This window comes from Pomacea canaliculata, linkage group LG12 (assembly GCF_003073045.1).
Source record: "Pomacea canaliculata isolate SZHN2017 linkage group LG12, ASM307304v1, whole genome shotgun sequence".
NCBI lineage: Eukaryota > Metazoa > Mollusca > Gastropoda > Architaenioglossa > Ampullariidae > Pomacea > Pomacea canaliculata.
Window position 1 is genome coordinate 15,765,690 of NC_037601.1, and position 21,308 is coordinate 15,786,997.

The window sequence follows — 21,308 nt, forward strand, 5'->3', positions numbered from 1 at the left end:
TTAGAGATACTACAAAAAGTAATGAGAAATCAAGTTGAGGAATTTTTAAAAAAATACAATATTTATTAATTAAATCACTATAACGTGGGTTCTACGTGGTGACGCTACTCCAGCACGTTTGTCTCACCTCTGCCCTCACATTGCCCTAACCTTTAACCTAACAACCGTCCTTCTACATTCCCATCTCAATCCTCTTCCCATCAAGCCTCCTCGTTGATGAATGTTAGCAAGCAAACTAAGACTGGTATACAACTCACACAAGCTCACATAATTACTCTTACATGGGGATGTGCAACATTGTATAACAAAGGTCTTTGGGTTCTGAGATGTGTATGACATCAAGGTTTGAGGCAGCGCGTGGTCAGACCAGCAGCTGATACTGTTTACCATACAAAGAACAGATTCATATTTAGCTTAAAGTTAAAACTATGCAGCTGAATCCGATGCTACAGACCGGCTAGCATTTTTACTAGTGACTGGCTATTCACCCTACTGTAAGTCACGTGTATTCATAGAGGCAGGTTTCCGTCTATCAGTTTTCAACCCAATGTTTTCCTTTTTCTGTTTTAGTCAGATCTACAGAGTAAACATTTTCTTTTCCTTTCTCTCTTTTGACAACACTGGGATGATTAACTGACGGGAAAACGAGTGCTCTGAATACAGCTTCTCTCTACTTTGTGTTATTTTTATGAGCTCATATTACAACACGAGCATCCGGTTTAAAATATCTGCTGTCGACATGGTATGGATCATTGTCACATTTTAGCCGCTGTTCTCGATACATTGTTTGTGTACGACAGCATTTAAACAACTAGAATAACACTAGATTGTTTATGGTGTTGCTCCGTGTTATTGGCCTCACTTTGACTGACGATAGAAGTAAGAACACCTGTAGCTCTTACCTTGTTATTACCGAACGATATCTGCAAAATGGCGCTCGGGTCTTAACATACGGGTCTCTAATAGGGAATTTCCCTCAGTCAAAACCCTCTATCATACCACACGAACTTGTATTCACTGGACTGCTGGCAGACTTTTTTTTTTTTCAGTTAATTACTAAAACGAGGCAGGTTTGTAATAAGCTTCCGGTTTAGTCCCATTCTTGGTTTAGGCTCGCCGAGACTAACAGCGGAGAACTTCGCAAGAGACTAAGCGTTGGTCTCGGCAGACAGACAATCTACCTGTACACGTCTGTAGAATAGCAATGAGATTGGGCAGGCATAGCATGGCGGCATTTATGGATGTATGGTGAACGATTCGTATCACAACGGACTCGTGCAGCTCGAGACGCTGCGTGACAGGTGGTCATGCGAGTTCAAACGGCGGCTGAGACACGTAAACAGCTGGGCACGTGACAGGCATCCACTTTGAGCTGTCGCCATCCTTTTTGCTTGAGACGACATGCACTGAATGTCACTAGAGAAAAAAAAAACCATATTGGTTCAGCTAATATAACACATGCACGGCTATTTCTCAGCAGGAAAGGTGCTGTAGCTGTGATAAGAAGACACGAACAGGTCTCATGGTGTCATGACAACCATACTGTCCGGCTGTAATGGCCGACATTCGATCTCGGTAGAATGCTCAGTTTTTGGTTTAAATTGATTGATTAAAAAACTGTAATAACCTATTAAGTGTTGTATATATATACTCCTTTGTTGTCCGTTCCATTATTACTAAGTTTCTTTTGTAGTTACCTGGCTTTGGTGTTTTACCGACTCGATCGCCGCATAGCTTAGAATTTTGAGACCTGTCCGCAAAAAAGAAAACTTTGCCCACTGCTGCCTTAGAAGGTGACAATTTAATAAAGAATCTTTAATCTCATGTAAGAAATATCACTTGAGATCGTTCAATGCTATTTTGGTTCTGAAAGCTGTAAAGCTTCATATGGTAATAAATGCTCATAAAGCTTAAAAGGTCTAAACGATTTTTTTCATCTTCAAAGCTTTATTTGTACATCAGTGCAACCATCCCAGCATAGTAAAATATTGGAAATACAAAAGTTAGTTGGATTTGTAGTTGGTTTTGAGTGCCTTCCTGCTTAACTGGTATTAATGGTGCTTAATGCCCCTGCTTAACATAAAGACTTTTTGGACAATGAATTTGATGTGTAAAACAAACTACTTCCCAAGTAAAGGTCTTAGATATTATCGGAGCCGACATCACAGATGCACAATAATATCACATGACTTTTTCACAACCTCTGAGTGTGTGTGTGTGAGAGAGAGAGGGAGAGAGTATAGTTTTGTTACAACAGAGGAATGAAGACCAAGAGTTAGCAGTCTGAATATTTTAATTACATTTTACAGGGTTCACCGAAGGATAACAACACCAGACACACTCTCGCATACTCCTTCACACATTCATAAATGCACCTATACAGGTACGCCCGCCCGCATGTAGACAACACTTGCTTTTAAAAAAATACACCCACAAACACAAGCAGTCACTTTCGTTGTAGTAGTTACAGTACAAACAGATTTTCTCGAAAGAACAATCTGAATAATTATAAAAACTCAGAAACGCAGTAAGAGAGAACTGTGATTGTCTCAGACATTCGATGCGATTATGCAGCCTGGACTATCCGTGCAAGCTTGTCCAGTCTTGTCACTTGAGAGGTGAACAACTGGTGTGAAGATTTCATCGTTAACATCAGCTGTGTACACAGAAGAGCAGAGTAACACACAGCTGGCCAAAAATCGCCCAACAGCTGGTCAAACGCAGAGCTTTGAATTAATTTCCCACAGCTGGTCAAGGGTCATCCCACAGCTGGTCAGTGTTATTCCACAGAGGGTCAGGTATCGTTCAGCTGATCAACTTGCATGGTTGGTTGCTTGCGTTTGATACGGCAGTGTCTCCGCCGAGTGGTGAGGACGGTTGGGGAGTGGAGTAAAGGCTAGGCGGCTGGTCATGAACCTTTAAAAAAAAATGAAATAAACGCTTCTCGTCGGATATGACTGCTGGCAGCAGCAGAAGACATTTTAGGGATTTAGTCTTGAATTTTGTCTTTCCCCAATGCTTGTCCAGTTGATAGTGCCTTTGATGATGAAGAAATGGCCAAGGTGAGTGGTCCATCTCACGCTTCGTCCACCAGTACCATGTCCTGCAAGGAGCTTTGCGTCCCTCGCGTGTCCAGTGACAGCTGTGTGGCCTGCAGGGTCAGTCCGGACTGGAACGAGCCACGTGACTGGCGCGAGGCGCGTGACCGGCGCGAGCCGCGTGACAGGTGCGAGGTCCGTGACGCCTGGGAGGTGCGCCCTGTCGCTTGTCCCTCTTCACTCAGGCGCGACGGCGGCCAGTGCGCGTCCTCCATGCCCAGCATGGCCACCGGCAGCAAGTCCTCCTTGGGCGGTCTGGCTCGCACCAGGGAGGGTCGCCCGTCACTGCGAACAGAGCGTGGCGGCTGGCTTGACTATAGGGCATTTATTTGTGTGCTAACGATCTTTCCCATCTTTTCCCCCCTGATTGATTAATATTAGCATAGGCTAACCAGTAACCACGGTCGAATATGTGATCGTCAGCAAAAAAACTGATCACTGGTTTTAATGAAAAGAATTTTAAGAATTTATGACAAGAAGAGTCAGGTTTGAGTCCCTAGTACCAGACATGATACTACAAACGCTTGAATCCCCCGCTCCGATTGTGTGAGAAGAGATCACATCTAGCAGCCGTACAGCACAATCAAGAGTGCTTTCGCTAGAAACATATTATTCTGGTCCTGGTTCTATTCTAATTCACTAAAAGTACAGAATTCTGCTATCGATGCTTGGAGAAAGATCACACTTACGGAATGGGAGGCAATCCAACTTTCTTACAATGTTTCCATCCTTCCACAAAACGATGGGGAGAGTTTGCTCCTCTTGGTGTAGAATTTCATGACCTGCATGAGGTAGGGGTCATTACGGCATCTACGGAGACAAAATAAATAAAATAATAAGAAAGAATAATGTAATCGAAATTTCGACCGTTCCCAGACACAGAACACACTGTATATTATCATTCAATGCACTATTTTATGTGTCGACATTACTGTCAGCGAATTGGAATCAGACAAGCTTGGTCAACTTGACACTAATACACCTCCAGTTACACGATGGATTCAAAAGAAAGAGCAGCATAATTTAAATTTTATAAAGAATATTACTTAAATTTAAAATAATTTTGAAAAGTTTGTTAAAAAATCACACAAGCCCTGGCATTTCATTTGACTATCCCTAATATTTAAACAAGAAACATAGATGTTAGTAAAACGTTTTTAATGTTGCAATGAACCACACCTGCCGTGATTTTAATAGCAGAAAAGTTGAGAAGACAATTCTGTTTAACTGAGACTGACAAAGAGACGAAAGCAGAACGGTAGTACGTCATAGGTCGATCCTATCGAACAGAGGGTAGAGGGGTTTGTTGGTTGGTTGGTTTATTTAGTAGGAAAGTGCTTCCCCCTTGAGGTGATTTCTGATTCCGCATTAGGAAGGGGGAAGAAGGATGGGGAGGAAACCGGAGTACCCGGAGAAAACTCCCGACACCCAGCCCTGCAGTCGAAAAACATTTTTGTGATCTGCTCACCTGTTCAGGAGCTGCCTCTCGCCGGCATGGTTGAAAGAGAGATAACTCAAGGCGATTGCGGAGTTGCCCCTGACTTGTTCCGACTGGTTGAGCAACATGTCGCACAGAAACTCGATGGCATTGACAGACACAATGGCCGAGGGAACACCTGAAACGAGGTCGGGAGGATAGCACTGCGCCATCAAACTGCAAACATTTTCAGCCCAATGCTGAGTCTCTAAAGGTTTTCGCCAAAACAATATTGTTCAGTATGTTAGGAGATTATTTTATTTGACTTTTATTTTATTTTATTTGACTTTTGCTGTTATCGTTCTGAACCTGGCATGTGAATAAATTGTGTTTGTATGCTGCTCTGAATTGTAACTGTATGGAAGCTGGTGTTGATCTGAGTGTGTGTGGCAGGTGTGAACACGCGATGGTGTTGTTGGTGTTGTATTATGCGAGTCTTACTGATTATTGATTAGCTATAACAGTAGAGCTCTCTAATTGACTTCGGGGATAAAATAAATACAGTTGTAGCCTATGTGACAAGAACTCGTTCAAAGTAGTGACCGACCTGCCCTGGTGTGGGCCAGGCAAGCGATGTAGTCAGCGGCTGTTGCCAGGATGTTGTCGTTGCGCGACTCCTGCAGGATGTCGACCAGCAGCTTTATACCCACCGCAGATGAGACAGCCTGCTCCTCGTCTGGAATGATTCGTGCCAGGACCACAACCTGCGCGCCAGGTGTGCAATACATTTCATGCCATGCTATATTCTTTAGACATTTCTCATTCAGAATAAATCTTACACTTTCTCGGTAAACTTACGAGAAATAAAAAAGTTAATCCAACAAAAATTAGTCTGGTATATGGTATTGTACTTGTGGCTAAATATATTTTCACCCTCGACATATATATATAAAGTGTGCAATGCTAAGCCTATGGCATGGGTTGACCACTCAGCAGTACACCTGTGGTGTACCTGACAACACTGAAGTGACACTTTTAGGGGTAAGTAGTTATTAACCGGAGGTACTATATACTTCCGGATTTTCTTCACTCAGTCCCACTAAAGGCTGTGAACTGTAGGCGGACCTCGAGGTTTCTCTGATCTTTTTTCCAAGGACTGATGGCAAGCTGTTGCACACTTGACGGGAAGCAGTTAAAACAGGTGGGGCATACCTGATACGCAGCGTTGCACCTGTATTCCTCGTTGTCGGACCGCAGAAAGGGCACAAAGCAGTGGAACCTGACCCCGCCATGGTCCGCGATCTCTCGCTGCTGCTGGATGCTGTTGTAGGCGAAAGCCGCCAGGGCTGACCCGGCGAGCACGCGCACCCTGCTGTCTGCTGCGTACATCATCTTGAGGATTCGCACGTAGCTGAAGTCCGGGTGGTTGTGGATCTCCTCCATCGTGTCGCTGTTACCTGTTTTTGAGATGTAGAGAAAATATAAATGCTAAACAATGAGGCTTGCCCACGTACATTTTTCGTCAAACCGATTTTTTTACATTTTTCAGTTGGGTGATGATACGGTTTCCAGAATAATGCCCCAGTAAATGTTTGCCTGTTTTCCATTTCACACTGTGTGCTCACCAAGCGCGATGCAGCCCAAAGTGTAAGCAGACTCCACCTGCACCTCCTCGCTATACGAGTGAACCATGAGGGCCACCAGCAGCTTGACCCCGCGTGACCCCGAGACGGTGCTCTGGTTCTTGTGATGCGGCACGTTGCCCACGCCAACGGACAGGTACCTGAGACAGCGGATCACACTCAGCACGAGGGCCTCGCTCTCGGCTTTCAGCAGTCGCACCATAGGTTGAATCCCATTGGCTGTGGCGATCTGTGACTGCTGGCTCTTTGGTCCCTTCGAACAAGGATGAAGAGAGGAAACCGTATTAGTGTCTAAATGAAGGGAGAAAGCTACCCTCCTACTTTCAATGTTACTTAATTAAATTTTTTTTTAAACTCATTGACGAAACAATAAACGAGTTGTTGGAAAGATTTTGCCGGAAGTGCAACTTATGAGTGCTGTCGTCCCTTTCGCTCCCCTTGCTCTACCACCTTCCCCCACCCCCTGGTCCTGAGCGTACCTGTGCCAATGCGCCAAGCCCTTCTGAGCCGATGAGGTGGAGGCTGGCGGACATGGAGCTGACGAACTCGATGAGCGTCTGCACGCCGATGCCTGCTGCCATCTCGCGCTTTTCGTTGATGTCGTCGCCAGCCAAGGCCCACAGCGCACGCGCCGTCTTCTCCTGCAAGCGACTCGGCGCTGCGCCGTTTCAGCAACTGCACGATGCAATGGTGTATGTCAGTGTGTGTGTGCGTGTGCTCAAGATGACAACAGCAAGTCAGGTGCAAGAAAGAGAAAGAGATCTCTCAACGCACACAACACACTTTGACAATGATTGCTATACCAGTGAACCACGCGGCTATGCTGTCTCCATGCACGCGCATTGGCAGGTCAGGGGTAACTTTTATTAAGTCTTAGACGATGTTCCTAAGGGACATTACTCTGTTTTGTTGCTGTTTGTGCTGGTGTCCCGATGTTACCTATCAGACACTGAATTCAAGAGAGTGTACTATTGTCAAAAAATTCGGGAGTAGTAGCTGTTTCGTGATTTGACTGTCCTACTCATGTCCAGTGAGGTGCAAAGCAAACGCCATGCGGCTTGAGTCAGAACAGAACATACTAGAACAACCGCCAATGGCGGCGTGTGGAAAAGGGAATATTGAAAGAAGAAAACCTTAATACTGTAAAGAAGTCGAAAACCTGATTCATCAACTTCCTGCCAGCGCTAATCATAGTGCATTCAGTTCAGTCCGACAGTAAGAAGATCAAACACCCTGAAGTATAGAAACTCTTTCTTTCTGTCTTACACATACACACACACACACATGCGCTCACGTGCATACACGCACGTACACACACCTGCATCAAAAGCCGGTCAGCGCCTTTGTCCAGAAAGTCCCTCTGCACCACAGTGTTGTTCTCCGCCAGGCTGTGAACTGCCTCCACCCCGCTCTCCTGAACCTCCCTGTGGCGGGCCTGCAGCAGTCAGGGTCAGCACAAAACATTTAGTGTACGACTGATTGATTGATTGATTTGATGAATTTAGTCCACGACCATTGCCCTTCAGAAGCGGAGAGAACAAAGTGCAAAATAATATTACGATCAAACAATTGACAAGGACAGCAGAAGAGTAAATATATTTCAATCATGCCTACATAAGTAAATGATTGAGTACGACAGACTTCTACTGGCGCTCTGACTGTGTGTTCTGTAAAACAACTCCGTGTCGGGAGCAGTTAGCAGGCGAGCACAATCGATTCTTCCTGGCAACAGAATGTGTTCCACTTTTCTGCGACCAGAATGCCCCGTTCTTTTATATGCCTGAATGTATTTTACAGTGTTGAGATATGTCTTAATAAGGTCACAGTTGAATACATTCATATGTATTTAAATTTGGACCAACTATGTGTCCTAATTATGAAATATTTTGACACTATAAAATACATTCACCATAAATCTCAACAGATTCGTTTTGGTAGCAAAAACATGTTGGAATGGAGTACTTTTAGTTTGAAGTGCTCCTATATGAAAAGCAAACATATCATACCTGTGTCAGTATTACGTTGAATATATGCTGGGTCACGCCCTCGTTAGCGAGGGCAGTTTGGTTCTCGCGTGAGCCGGCTAAGGCTGCCACGGCATTGGTCAAGGCCAACAGCAAGTTTGGAGTGTTTGCGGAGTTGAACACACTTACAATAGCCCCAATGCAACCTGTAGAAAAAGTGATATGATTTCAAAAAATTTCCAAATTAGCAAAAGAAAACACTACGCCGTCACGGGAGAACTGTAGAGACAAATAAGATCGTCCTTTTTGGTTTGTCCAGTACCTGCTGTGCTGCCAATTGTGGCTGCCATCTTGCTTCCGGACGACGCGATGTTGGTCACAGCCTCTACAGAGGGTACAAGCACTTCCGGGTCATTCACAAACTGAAGTACTCTCTGCAGGCTTTGGATGGCACTGTTCTGGACGGCCATCTCCGAGTATTCTCTGTTCTTGGTCAGCTCCTTGACCACCTGCTCAAGCAAGAGGGTTATTTTATTGCCAAGGATGACTGGATGGAAGAAAACCTTTCGACGACGATGACAAGAAAAATTCTATTGCATAACATTTGAAATAACACTGTGATTACTGGATGTCACAGCAAAAGTTTTAAGTTTCGTTTTTCTACGTTTCAGTGAAGTTATAAGAACACTTATGTGTATCCCTCGAACAAACACACAAACACACAAACACAGACTATAATTTTACATGCATATCCTTCCTGCAAACACAGAGAAAGCTTTCATTGTAGTACCGTAGCTGAAAGCTGAACTACGAAGTTGTTGTTAGATTTGAGCAGCTTAATAAAAGCTGGCAACCCTCCACTGCTGACTACTTGCTCCTGCACTTCCGGTCTCTCCAACATATTGAGTAAGCATTGGATGGCAGGGACTTTGCAGTCGTCAGTGATGGCGGATTTGACCACTTTGCTGATAACCGGCACGATGCCATGGGAGTAGACTGGTTCCCAATCTGAGTTAATCACGCCATCTGGTCAGAAGTTAAAACAAGAGGATAATCTGTATGCTCACTACTTACAACTACCTGTGTTGATTTCTATAGAAACGTTCAGTAACTGAAGATTACATCTTCTCGTTTAGGAAAAAATATTGAATTTCCATCCATAGGATTTTATATGTGTTATGTATACATTACATACTTATCTATGTGTGCATGTCCCGCTTGTGCTGTTCTCTGATGTGTGCGTGCATGCTGTAGCAGGAGAAAGTGCTATGTACAAAGTCCAAGAGTGGGATACCAAGCTAGCAAGAGAGAGAGGGGAGAGACAGAGGCAGAGGACAAAGCTGTGATCAATCTCCCTCTCAAGTACAAACCAGTGGGGTCTGTAAGAGTTTTCAGGCAAGTTCCTGCTGCAACAGCGTCCTCCTCCATGTCGGAGCCGAGCATTTTGAGGAGGTTCTTCCAGACAGGAAGCTTGTCGAGCGCCAGCGAGAGGAAGTAGCGCAGCAGCGAGATGTGATGCTTGAGTGCGCATATCTCCACGGCGCCATGGTTCTGCGAGTTGATCGCATCCACCTAGTGTGACAGTAACATGTCGATGGCATATGAACAAGGCTACCTTTGCAACAGTTCATTTCCTGTAATTAATTAATTAGGAGAGTCCGTCGACAAAAGTTACTTTACGATCTTGATTTCTTTCTGTGAACGGCAATGCATGTAAAGGCGTATCTCGAGAACAAAGGAAAATTATTCACTCAGTTTGTGAAAGATTTTCTGGAACTGAGAAAAATGTTTTGCTCCGTAACAGACCTGTCATTGCAAAAACAATGTCCCGACAGACGCTTTGTCAAAAGACGAAATACCGAGGCAAGGCTATGATAGTAAATGCATTCGTACAAAGTTGTAAGCAAGCAAGCATCCCACTGACCTTTGCTCCCAGATTGATTAGACAGGCCACCATGTCCTGGTTGCCAGAGGCTACCGCGAGAAGGAAGGGCGTGTTGGCTTGGTCATCTGTCGTCTGCAGCTCGAGTGACTCCGGGTCGCCCTCCACGAAGCGCTCTAAGGACTTGACGTAGCCTCGGTAGGCGCAGTGGTGAATGTGGCTCCAGCCTTTCTCGTCGGTGTCGTTCATGATGATGTATCCGTGCGCCTTGCTCTTGATCCTTTACATCTGCAAGGTGAAACGGAAGAGGTCATGGTCGTGTACAGCTCAGGGCTGCATACACTGCATAGCTGCACCAGGTATACCTCCGAGATGCACGCACAATCACCAGATGGCAGGTCTGCCTCCGTCTTGTTCCTTCTTCGTGCTGTCATTGAGACAAACGACTCTTGTAAGACGGGATTAGCACCTTGTATCGGGATGTGCACCTTGCACCTGATTAAATGTTTGCACAAACCTGTGTCATGAGTGATAAGTAACCCCAAAACATTTTATCTCCAAGATGTTGTCATCTTGTCCTTTCGATCTTAATCTCTTCTCTCTTTCTCGTTACGCACACACATACATGCACACACGTGCGCTCGCGCGGCCATTACGACTCACCATGGTCTGCTTCAATCGTTGTACAAACATTACTGACTTTGCCATGTCTTCGCCTTTTCTCCTCTCAGTGTACATGTTAATGATGTCCTGCATAATGTACGCTTTTCTGTGGCTTTAAAAAGACTTCCCCAAACTAGAAGCATAAATATCCAACTATTTCACACCACAGACGATGGGTCTGTTACCCTCCTTCGACACCTCCCTTGTCCAGGCTTCACCGCCATTCCTCATTATCTCGTGATTTATTTATTTTCATCCTTACTGTAAGGAAGATATAACACGCTCGGATATCTTTTGTAAGAATCATTCCGTATGTAATGAACTGCCGCTATCCAGTTACAAGCTGACTGGTATTTACTGAGATACACTTTTAACATAACATCGATAAATTATTTAAATACTTCAAAGTTTGTTCTATAGCACACTGAAAAGAAGAAAGTTAACTACATCCTAATTCTTCTAAGTTTCAAGAAAACAGGTTTTAAATGTACATTTTCACGAACATTTTAAAAGGTAGATGGGTGTTGAAAAGTTACTCTACCCTGTTCTTTACCTGAGTATTTTCAAAGGAATGCGGAATAGGAGAGTAAAATATAGCTCAAAGGGATCAGGGATCACTCTCCCCCTCACCACCCCTTAAAAAAAACATACACAAAGCACACACTTCTGTAACAGGTAATCTATTTTACTGTAGCTTCCCCAACATTTTTTTCCTATACTTTGGACTTTCTGTGTCAGTGAATATTTTAGCTCTCTGTATGAGTAAATGCCGCGATCACACGCACACACACACACACACTTACACACACTATCTATTTATCTGTCTATCGAATAATGTCGTTTATCTATTGCCTCTCTAGTGATATAGCTATGCATGTATAGACATACACTTAGGTGAACATATATGTTTACCTTGTCTGAAGCTTTCTAAAGCTGTGCAATTTATTTTTTACTTTGTAGCAACTATGACCAAGAAAATTAATCCTCCAACCGACATCAATCAGACTACAGCACCCGCGGTCTCAGATAAGCATGGGCTTCCCGACATTGCTTCATTCCATCGTGGTTCAGCTTTTCGACTCTCGTCTCAGAGGAGGGCCGTCTGTCTGCTCAAGGGATATAGCCCTCGTGCAATGGGCATAATCCTCATTTCTGGTTATTGGCTATCGATTTTTCGCAACGGGATTTATTTTTCTGCCTGTATGGCACGGCACAGAACCTAGTTCCTGCCGGAAGCATCTGACACAAACAGCTTTTGCTTGGTCTCAATGTTCCCCCATGCCGAGAGGGTGGGCTTTTCCACAGCTTCTTTGATCCCTTTCAACGAAAGCACGAAATGGTATTCGATGCCTTCGATCACCTGTTCATATCACAGTCTCTTTGTCACGGTTCACTGATTGCCGGCAAGGCAGAAAGGTTTAACGACACCACCACTAAATAACAAAAACCATTAAACCGATGAAATGAGCTCGTCCACCTACATTAAAAAGCTGTCAACTACCGATTCTACCGCTCAAGAGGTAGAAGTAAATGAAATGAAACGCATGACCGGCATGTGTACAGTCTTCCCATTCCATCTATATTCATTGTCCCTATATTTACCCACTGAACTGTGGTCGGTTGCTGGGCGCTGACGTGTACCAAGTGGCAGTTTCACGCCTTGCCAACGATCGTGCAGACTAATATCGCGCGCCGAATAAAGTTTTGTCTATGCCAATGCCCTAAAATGCCTGTTGTCACAGACAATTTGAAGTGACACACACTTACCTAGACTGCCAGCTGCTTTGGGTGCCCACTCTGTTAAACAAACATACCTCACATTGACATTCTTCTACGACCATAACAAATTTTGTTGACAAAAGAAAGGTACAGGACGGAATTTATGTGAAATCCATTCCAGTCAGAAGGGTACCCACATAGCCGTACATGTGACTTTATATGGCACATTCTTATAAGACCATCACATGAATATTTGCCTTACATGAAGCTACATTCGGAAATGTGTTCAATTAAGCCCCAAAGCAAGTATTCTGTAACAAAGTAGTCTTAATATCACATTTATTCCTGAAGAATACAATGCTAACTCATTAGGATTTTATCTCAAGGTTGACTAGGGTGTGCAATTAATGTCAACTCTTAAGACTAAAAACTGTTAAAATGACTGCCAGTCTTAAATAACATTATTTTAAATAATCCGCTAATTAAGTGAAATAAAGAAAATGGAGATTTAAAAAGAAATCGTGAAACGGGATTCTAACAGACACACCACACGCATAGAAAGCGAAAAAAAAAAAAAAAAAAAAAAAAAGAAGACAGGGCGAAGAAAAATCCTGGAACAGCACAAGTAAGTGGTGTGTAGGGAACAACTGCAACAAAACTTCTTCAGGCAGACACGAGCTCCAACTGTGCGTGATTGCTAAATCGATCACATCGGGGTTCCAACACAGAATGGTCAAATAATAGTTCTGAATCACGCACGCGCTGTGGGAAGTCTCACACATCTGCACGCACCTCTCTCTCTCTCTCACACACAAATACAGTAAAACAAATGTGAGACAAAGAAGACAAAGGAACAAAAGTGCAAAAAAAAAAAAAAAAAGAAATTTGTTCACACACACTCACCGCCACCACCATAAACATACACCTACACACAGAACCTCCACAGGAAACTTTAGCTAATAAAAAGAAACTGCCTACAGGAATAAGATACGCGAAAAAGTTTTGATTTAACAAAATAAATGGTTAGAAATACACATTTTGGAGATACATCTTGTCTAAGTTACAACTTATACTTCAGTTTCTATAGTTTGTATGTTCGTAGTCTGTAAGCAGTTGTCAAAGCACTGAAACGCATTGCATGCCTTGTATGTTCCTCCCGTTCAAGGGTCACAGACAAGTCAACTAAATTAGTTACAGGGTATTTTTTGGATTAAATAATCAGAAATAAAAGTCAGCGAACACACAAAGATGACACAAGTCCTTACCTAGGCAGCCTCTTGCAGGGGTCGCCTCTCTAGCATCTGAACAAAAACATACAGCACTGATTGAGCTCCACGCGAGTACGAAGCAAGGCGGCTAAACGGACATTAGCTTTTCCATTGATTTTTTCTCGTGGCTGGCACCTGGCATAAGACCAGAGAAACAATCCCCAAAAAGCAACTCACATATACGTTTACTTGAGACGACATGGGGCAGAGGCGGGTGAGAGGGAACTCCAGGTACTGAGGCGGTGACAAATTACCCTTCATTCTGGTAGAAAGCATACCCTACACCCACCCACACCCTAACACTCATTATGAAACCAGAACAGAAAGGTTCCTACAATGGCATTGAGCGGCTTACACAGGCGTACAAATTGGCCACAATCGATTTCGAGCATAAAGCGCACAGCGAGGTCCGCCATCTATGAACAGGACATGCCAGCAAATAAAAACGGTGCAAACTTATGTGGTTGTTTGTGCAGGTAAAACTGGGCGAATTCAGCTGTTTGCTTTGTGTATGTACAATAAAGAGAAATTAACTGTTGGCTCTGTCACGATAGAGTGATTGTACGACGCGCGTGCGCATTGTGTGTGTGTGTGTGATGCACGAACATATTTTTAAAAAAATATCATTTAAGTTAAAGAAATACGTATTCAAGACCATGTCATTTTTCACCATAACATAACCACTCACCGTTAATTATCCCTGTTACAGAGTCTGTCTGGCCCTATAACTGGGTTATAATTGTTCTTTATAATATTTGGATAAGACTGCTATTCCCTTATTCGCTTGTTTGTCAACATGTGTCCGTTCGTGATAGTCGGGGTGAATAATCGTCTGTGTGGTTGCTAATGTAAAGAGCTTTAATTGGTTATCGGTGGTGAGAAAAGAGAACTACATAAATACACAGTTTTATTTATTATTTGTTGGCATGAGACATTAAATTTTTTAAAGGTAACAAGAAGCTATGACAGAAAAATGAGGATTATGAAATCTTCAGGTTTTACCTGACACGACGTTACGACTCTTCGTAAGTAAGCATACCACGCTGGTATGTAAACAAAATTATCTACTTGATCCCTTTGGCTCAGCGACCAACAGTTTTACCGTAACAGCTTATCACCCTGGTGCTATGCAAACAGACCGACAGCATATATACTCACTGGTCATTAAAGCCGAGGACAGCAAAGCATACTCGTCGACATCAAACAGCAGACATAGCAGTTCGTCTGACAGCAAATCCAGGTCCGACATGATCACCTTAAACCCTCGCAGAAACAAAGCTCGTTGGCCGTCACGGACCTGTGGCCTGACGATGGTTCAGAGTTCTGTTAACTTCATGCTTCATGATTCGATTGCAGGGTTGTTGTTTACTAAACAAGTGGCACGTTCAGTGGCCAGGCCTTCATTTGCACACGGCCCTTTTCAATAGCGACACCGTTTCCCTCTTCAATGTCGCGCGCACTCAATGTCACAAGTTGCCCTTCTTCAGATTTCTAGTCCAGTCCTCTTGGTTCTGTCCTCGGCGCCAGGTGTTAGTCACTCTGTTGGAGAGTTCGTGAGACCCTAGTTCAGACCCACAAGACCGATTCAATGGTTGCTAAGACCAATGAACCACGCGGCTATGCCGTCTCCATGCACCCACTTTCACGATCGGCTGCTTCGCAGGTCAGAGGTCGCGTCAGAGGCGCGGATAATGTTACAAGGGACATTACTCTGTTTTGTTTCTCTCGGTGTTTGCTTACCTCCCTTTATTGACCGAGGGTTGGAAATCGTTAATAATGGGCTTACTCTGGTCAAACTGAAAACCAGCTTTTATTGAATCTACGAGTAGATTTTTCTAAATATAGTGTCCTCAATGAGGCCAGCGAAAGCCATTGTGCCTCACATAATTTTGCACAAGTACAATTTTGTTTCACTTATATAATTTGTGTCAGTGCGAAAATACGAAGCAAACAATTAGAAAATAGTTTACAAAGTAACCTGAGGAAAGGACACAGCTACACTAATGTAAAAGAAAAGAAGGAAATATAAAAGAAAACCAGTAGTTGACAGCCGAAAGCCTGAACGAAAACAGCGAAAGAAGAGGTGAGAAAGACTTGAAAAAGAAGATTGTACAAGATATAGAAAACATAAAAAAATGTTGTCTCATCTGGTATGTACTCATGTCAAACTCTTGGTCATCGTCTTTACATCTTATTTGTGTGTGTGCGTGCGTGCGTGCGTGTGTGTATATGTTTCAGGCACTCTTCCACAGTCACACACACACACACTCATACGCACATACATAGAAATATTTGGCTAGAAGAAATATTTCACAACCATATTACTTGAGTCACACAAAAAAACAGAATGGACACGAAAAAAAAAATCCTTCAAAGCATATTTACGAAAAACACATTGTCCTTCGACTGATTTTTTAAATAACTGTCAAACACCTCTTGAAATTCAGATGTCTTCATTTTTTTCTTGTTTGTTTCTTGTTTTGTAGACCACCAACTACCAAGAAGTTTTCAAACTAAGGAGAACAAATGTTTTTTTGCTTTTTCAAAAAAACTCGGCGTTTCTTCTGGCATTCTTGCAGGTAAAAGTTTTCTTACGAATTTCGCCTACCTGTAGGTATGTAACAGTGTCTCAAAAGGTGTGAACCCATGATGCTCTCGAACAGATTTGGGAATTTTCCTGAGGCAGCTCTCTACTTCTTTACGAATTAGTTCATAGGACACCTTGTTGGTGAACCTCTTCGAGGGTTGGCCGTCGTAGCAGACCACAAATTTTTCATAGTTCCAACTTACGTCATAGCGCGTGACTGGCTTCCATGTTGCTGGATGTTGACTGTCATGTGACAGCACAGAGTCGTCGTTGGTTGGAAGAGGCAGCTTGACTTTGAGGTATTCGTATACAGGACTGGCGCTGCTTCCGTTTACCTCACACTTGGCGAAGAGTTGAAACTTTGTCTCGAACTTGGCTCCTGGCCGCACATTCTGGAGGATCAAAGGAATCTCGTCGTTGTAGAACGGCTCCAAGCCTCCGAACTGGTTGCAGGGGAACACCAGCACACTCAGACCATGTGGGCCGAATACAGTCACCAAATCATTGAGCTATTAAAAAAAATTACACACACGTATATATATATACAATTTGAAAACGTATATATATTACGAATGCATATTGAGAGAGCCGGGGTTATAAAAATATTTACAGCAAGATATATACTATTCCCCCAAATCTGGGTAAGTACACTCCTCTTGTGTTCTCCAGATACTCACCTCCCCAGACACAGAAAGAAGTCAACAATGCAGACGTCAGGATTGTACACGAATACATTTACCGTTGTCAAGGTTACAACAAATATGAGAGCTGGGACTATATGTCCCTGACTTCCTTCTCTACATAGTGATGTATGCCAGGTTGACATGAAGGCTACGCCAGGGCAAACAAACAAACAAACAAACAAACAAACAAACAAACAAACAAAAACAAACAACTAAGCAAATCATAGAGTGTACATGAGTGAGTTCAGTGTAGTCAAGCTAACCTGCATGAGCTCTTGCCTAGTGGTAGGGTCAGCGGAAGCCATGTTCACTACGAGGCACACCCGACCTTCGTGCCTAGAGAGTGGCTCCATGCGCCCGTTGATGAGGGGTGCCGACAGTTGGTAGAATGACGAAACTGAAGAAGCCGGAACAGGCCTCCCTCCAAAGAGGCACGTGACAGCGTTGATTTGCTGGCTGGCTTTGGTCAATGATAAATTTCGGCTTTTGTTATTCATTGTTCAGTTTGAGGGATAGCTGACTCGATAGTTTCTTTTATTCTTTGATGTTCCACCATGTGATCTGAAAAGACATTAAGACGACCTTTCTGGCATGATATTTTTTTTTCTTTTTGATGCACTGAGGAAATAAGTATTTATATTTATTACTTAAAATAAATTTGTATAAACTTCTTAATGAACAATGTTTTCAACACATAGCTATACATCTTTCCTTGACATATTCGGGGATGGTAAAACTACTGTCATGTTTTTGTTTTTCTGCGATACTTCAGTGGATAAAAATACTAAAATGATACTACACGATGTTGTGTTAAATGACCTGAGAAACTCCCATGACATTATGAATACCGTTTGAAATTAGGAATTCATATACACTGTATCCTATTCACTTTGAAGAGCGTCCCCCTCCCTTTTTTTCTTTTTTTTTTTTTTTACCAGAAGTTAAGATCGGACTTTTAATGAAGTCTATATCAACTACATGAAAAGCATTTTAGTGAAAAGTCACTTACAAAGAATTTTTTAAAGCATCGATGCTGATCATTAAATTGCAAAAACTGAAAGGTTTGTAACACTCAGAAGTCTTCCTCAGTTTTCAAACCGCTCCATTCCACATACCTCTTCGCACCAGTATTGTGTTTCCAAGCGCGTCACACAGGTTCAAAACAAGTATATATCATGTAGACCTCACCTTGTATCCACCGGAGTTAACGAAGGTTTTTCGTCCTGGCCTTTGTTCCAACTGCAGCCCAAACAACTGATCTCCGTGTCACTTGCGCGGTCTGTTCAGGTCAGCATGATCACCCCGGGTGGCATGTCCTAGTCATTGTATCTTTCTAGTTTACAAAAATGTCGGAAAAAGCACGCTCTTATCTTCACTTCACTATTTGCATTATGTTATTTGTTAAAGTTTTAAACCCTTTGCTGGTTGGTTGACAGCAAGAGACTTCTACCGCTCGACTCCTTGTGGTTCTGCCTACCGTATTTTAACCCCCGTGGACTGCAGGGCACCCGTAACAAGTTTTGTCCTCAGGCAGCCGGTGTCAGCGCCCTCGAAGATTGGATAGGGAATTAGATCCGCAGAGGTGTTTGAACTCGTCCATAAGCCAGCGGACAGCCACCGCCCCCTCTGAAACCGCAATGAAATGCTGCTGAAAGTTAACTAGGGTGAGGGGTGGGTGCCGGTACATAGAAACCTTCCCCCCCCATGCCTTCCACCCCTTCCACTTCAATTCTTCCTTCCTAACGCGCTCACACACACACTTGGCAACCTTTTGAACCGGGAAAACTGTTAGGCGGAGAACCACTTAATGTTTTCTTGCCTCCATTGGTCCCAGGGGCAGAAGGGTGCAGCGAAAACGCCGCTCAATCGTGCATTAGTCATACTAAATGGTCTTTTAATTGCTGACACCACTCTCAGCTGTCCATTGTCAGACAATGCATGTCAGACAGGGCTTAAAGTTCCTTGTACAAATGTTCCTCCCTTTTTTTGTTCCTTTCGTTTAAGCGGCTTCGACAGTCACTGTTGTTTCTCTATTCAGTTCCCTAGAAAATCTCTGACGGCGTCAAAGCAATTTTGTGGCAGTCAACGCTCCTTCAACACATAATCAACATTCCAAACATGGGCGATAGGTCACGTGTCATCTTCAGTCAAAGTTGTGTTAGAAGAGTAAAAGGTCAAGACAATTCTTGACTTGGTTATTGCGGAATGAATTAAGTGTTAAAGACTGCACTTTTCTCGAGGCCCTCTTTTTGAGAGTGGGACGCACATCTCCTCCCCATAGCTGCACCTAATGAATCAGCCTTTACTGAGTCATTATTTACGGATTCCCAACAGTTAAGTCCACTCTGCAGAAATTTTGGTGCCCCACATCGGTATCGAACCGGCGAGTCCACATTCTGAAAAATAGTTCTTTTAGATCTCAATTGGAATCTCACTCTTTGCACACAGGTACTTATCTCCCTTGTTCTCTTGTTTTACAGAAAAGCTTGTCAAGTTTAATTTATTCACACGCCATTCATACACTGTTCACTAGTCACTTCATCGTAAACTTCATCGTATAGTATTGACACACAAATATAAATCTCCTCACTCGCCCCTTCACATAGGGCTTTCACTGAACGAAGTTTTTCTTTTTGAGTAAAGTTGCACAACTCCTTTGGTGCACGTCTCACGTCTGCCCTCCCCTTCGTTCTCTGACGTCAAAATCTGCTGACCTCATACATAATATGCATCAGACCAGTAATAAACTTGATGTCATTCACAAACATTCTTCCAACACAGTTGCTGCTATTAATAGTAGTTAACACACGTATTTCTTGAACATTCCTCCCGCCTCTCCTTCACCCAGACTCAGGGAATTCTCTTATGGAATTTCTTGATCGATTTCCGATCGTGACAATGCACCTGCCACTCTGTTTGGAGTCCCTTTGACTCCACTTAAATTTTAAACCCTGCAAGGCCATCGCTCAGCGCATAATAAATATAAATTTTTGTGGGATATGGATCTCAAAAAGGTCAGTGTGGACAGGAACTTGTATTACACATCCATGGTGTGGAGCACAAGCTCGGGACCATAGAGGCACGAACTTGTTTTACTGGACTGCTGGCAGACGATTTTTTTCAAGTTAGCTACTAAAATGAGTCATGCTACTACGAAGCTTCCGGTTTATTCACATTCCAGATTAGCTACTAAAACGAGGCAGGTGTGTACAAAGCTTCCGGTTTAGTCACATTCTTTGTTTAGGTTCGCCGAGACAACAGAGAACATCGCAAGCGTTGGTCTCGGCAGACAGACAGTACATCGGAGAGCTTGAGTACAGCCCATACAATAGCCAGGCAAAGTGCACTGGTGCTAGCTGAATGGCTAACGCAAAGTAGCGAGCTAAATTACTGAAATAAATAACAAATGGTTGAAGTCTGCAAGCTAGACGACCTATATGTCCCTGGGTTTACCCAGAGCAGTGTTTGTGTCAGCTGACCCCGTGTGACTTGACGAATTGTTCTAGATGCGAGTTGTTGCCAGTCACGAAAAATGTGTGGAATGAATGTTCACTAACTGTCGGCCAGGTATAAAGGTAAAAGCAAAGAACGATATGTGTTGCGATCGTGGGGGAGGAGAGGTGGGGAACGATTCTCGGGGCATCGTAGACCCAAGCTGTGGCGGGGTGAGGGGTGTGTCGCAAGCGGGAAATGGAACTGGAGAGACTAAGATAAGCAGAGTACGTGTGCGGTTAATACGGAAAAATCGCACCGTGGAGATCTTCGCCTGAGAAAGCACTAGACAGAGGTACTTGTGACAGCTTGAATTAAGTCTCTTTGTCACACCTGTTTGTCCCAGACATTTATTTCCTTCCATCCTCCCTCTCTTTTTCTCCCCCTCCCAACCCGTGCTTATTGCTTTGCATTGTGTAAGTAATGATGATTCGTACAGCGGGCACTTCTCCGTGTGAAGACGAACTCAATGCGTTTTGAAAAAAAACAAAAAACAAAAAAACAACCAAACCACGGGACAGTTCACAATACAATGAATGCCACAGCAGTAAACACGAAGAAAGTGCATAGACAAAGACGGGATGGGGGAGGGGAAATTGAAGAGTGAGCAATTTTTCTTTTAAATGGTTTATTATTTTGGGACAAACTTGAAAGTTCCGAAGGTAGACACGATCTGAAGGGTGAGGTTAGAGAACCCCAAACGGTAGAATCAGAGGACAATCATTCTCTTGTCTGATGTGTGACAGAGAGAGTACGAGGTCGGCACTAACAGATTGAAGAAACCTACTTTGTAGTAGGACCTTGCAGTTACTTAGACAGGCGTGCTTGGAACGGTACACGGCCGTGAAGACTATCGAGAGGGTACAAAGTAGTGATCTTGTAATCCATGGCT

At 43.4% G+C, this 21,308-nt stretch overlaps 2 protein-coding genes across 4 annotated transcripts; both read right to left on the reverse strand.

Moving 5' to 3' along the window:
• Positions 1-1,931: 1,931 nt before the first annotated feature.
• LOC112553235 (ankyrin and armadillo repeat-containing protein-like) lies at positions 1,932-15,383 on the reverse strand. Its single transcript, XM_025220324.1, is given in 17 exon segments — positions 1,932-3,383; positions 3,788-3,837; positions 3,839-3,908; positions 4,567-4,714; positions 5,123-5,279; positions 5,728-5,972; positions 6,141-6,411; positions 6,638-6,812; positions 6,814-6,833; positions 7,477-7,593; positions 8,165-8,328; positions 8,445-8,631; positions 8,913-9,148; positions 9,493-9,694; positions 10,047-10,292; positions 13,652-13,687; positions 14,813-15,383. Coding segments are annotated over 15 exon segments (2,556 nt in total). The 5' UTR covers positions 10,254-10,292; positions 13,652-13,687; positions 14,813-15,383; the 3' UTR covers positions 1,932-3,076.
• Positions 15,384-15,871: 488 nt separating this feature from the next.
• LOC112553452 (glutathione peroxidase 1-like) lies at positions 15,872-18,621 on the reverse strand. 3 transcript variants are annotated; one of them, XM_025220671.1, is made up of 3 exons: positions 18,113-18,621; positions 17,188-17,485; positions 15,872-16,750 (listed from the first exon to the last, which is right to left on the reverse strand). In XM_025220671.1, the coding sequence occupies exons 2-3, from the start codon at positions 17,419-17,421 to the stop codon at positions 16,259-16,261; spliced, it is 726 nt and encodes a 241-aa protein (XP_025076456.1). In that variant the 5' UTR covers positions 17,422-17,485; positions 18,113-18,621; the 3' UTR covers positions 15,872-16,258. The 3 variants fall into 3 exon arrangements, with proteins under 3 accessions (XP_025076456.1, XP_025076458.1, XP_025076457.1); XM_025220673.1 differs by lacking the exon at positions 18,113-18,621 and adding an exon at positions 18,040-18,071; XM_025220672.1 differs by lacking the exon at positions 18,113-18,621 and adding an exon at positions 17,934-18,070.
• Positions 18,622-21,308: the final 2,687 nt, after the last annotated feature.

Coding starts and splice junctions, on each gene's coding strand:
- LOC112553452 (XM_025220671.1), bottom strand. CDS start 17,421: ATGAATAACAAAAGCCGAAATTTATCATTGACCAAAGCCAGCCAGCAA. Junction 16,751..17,187: donor CTAGGCAAGAGCTCATGCAG/GTTAGCTTGACT, acceptor TTTTTTTAATAG/CTCAATGATTTGGTGACTGT.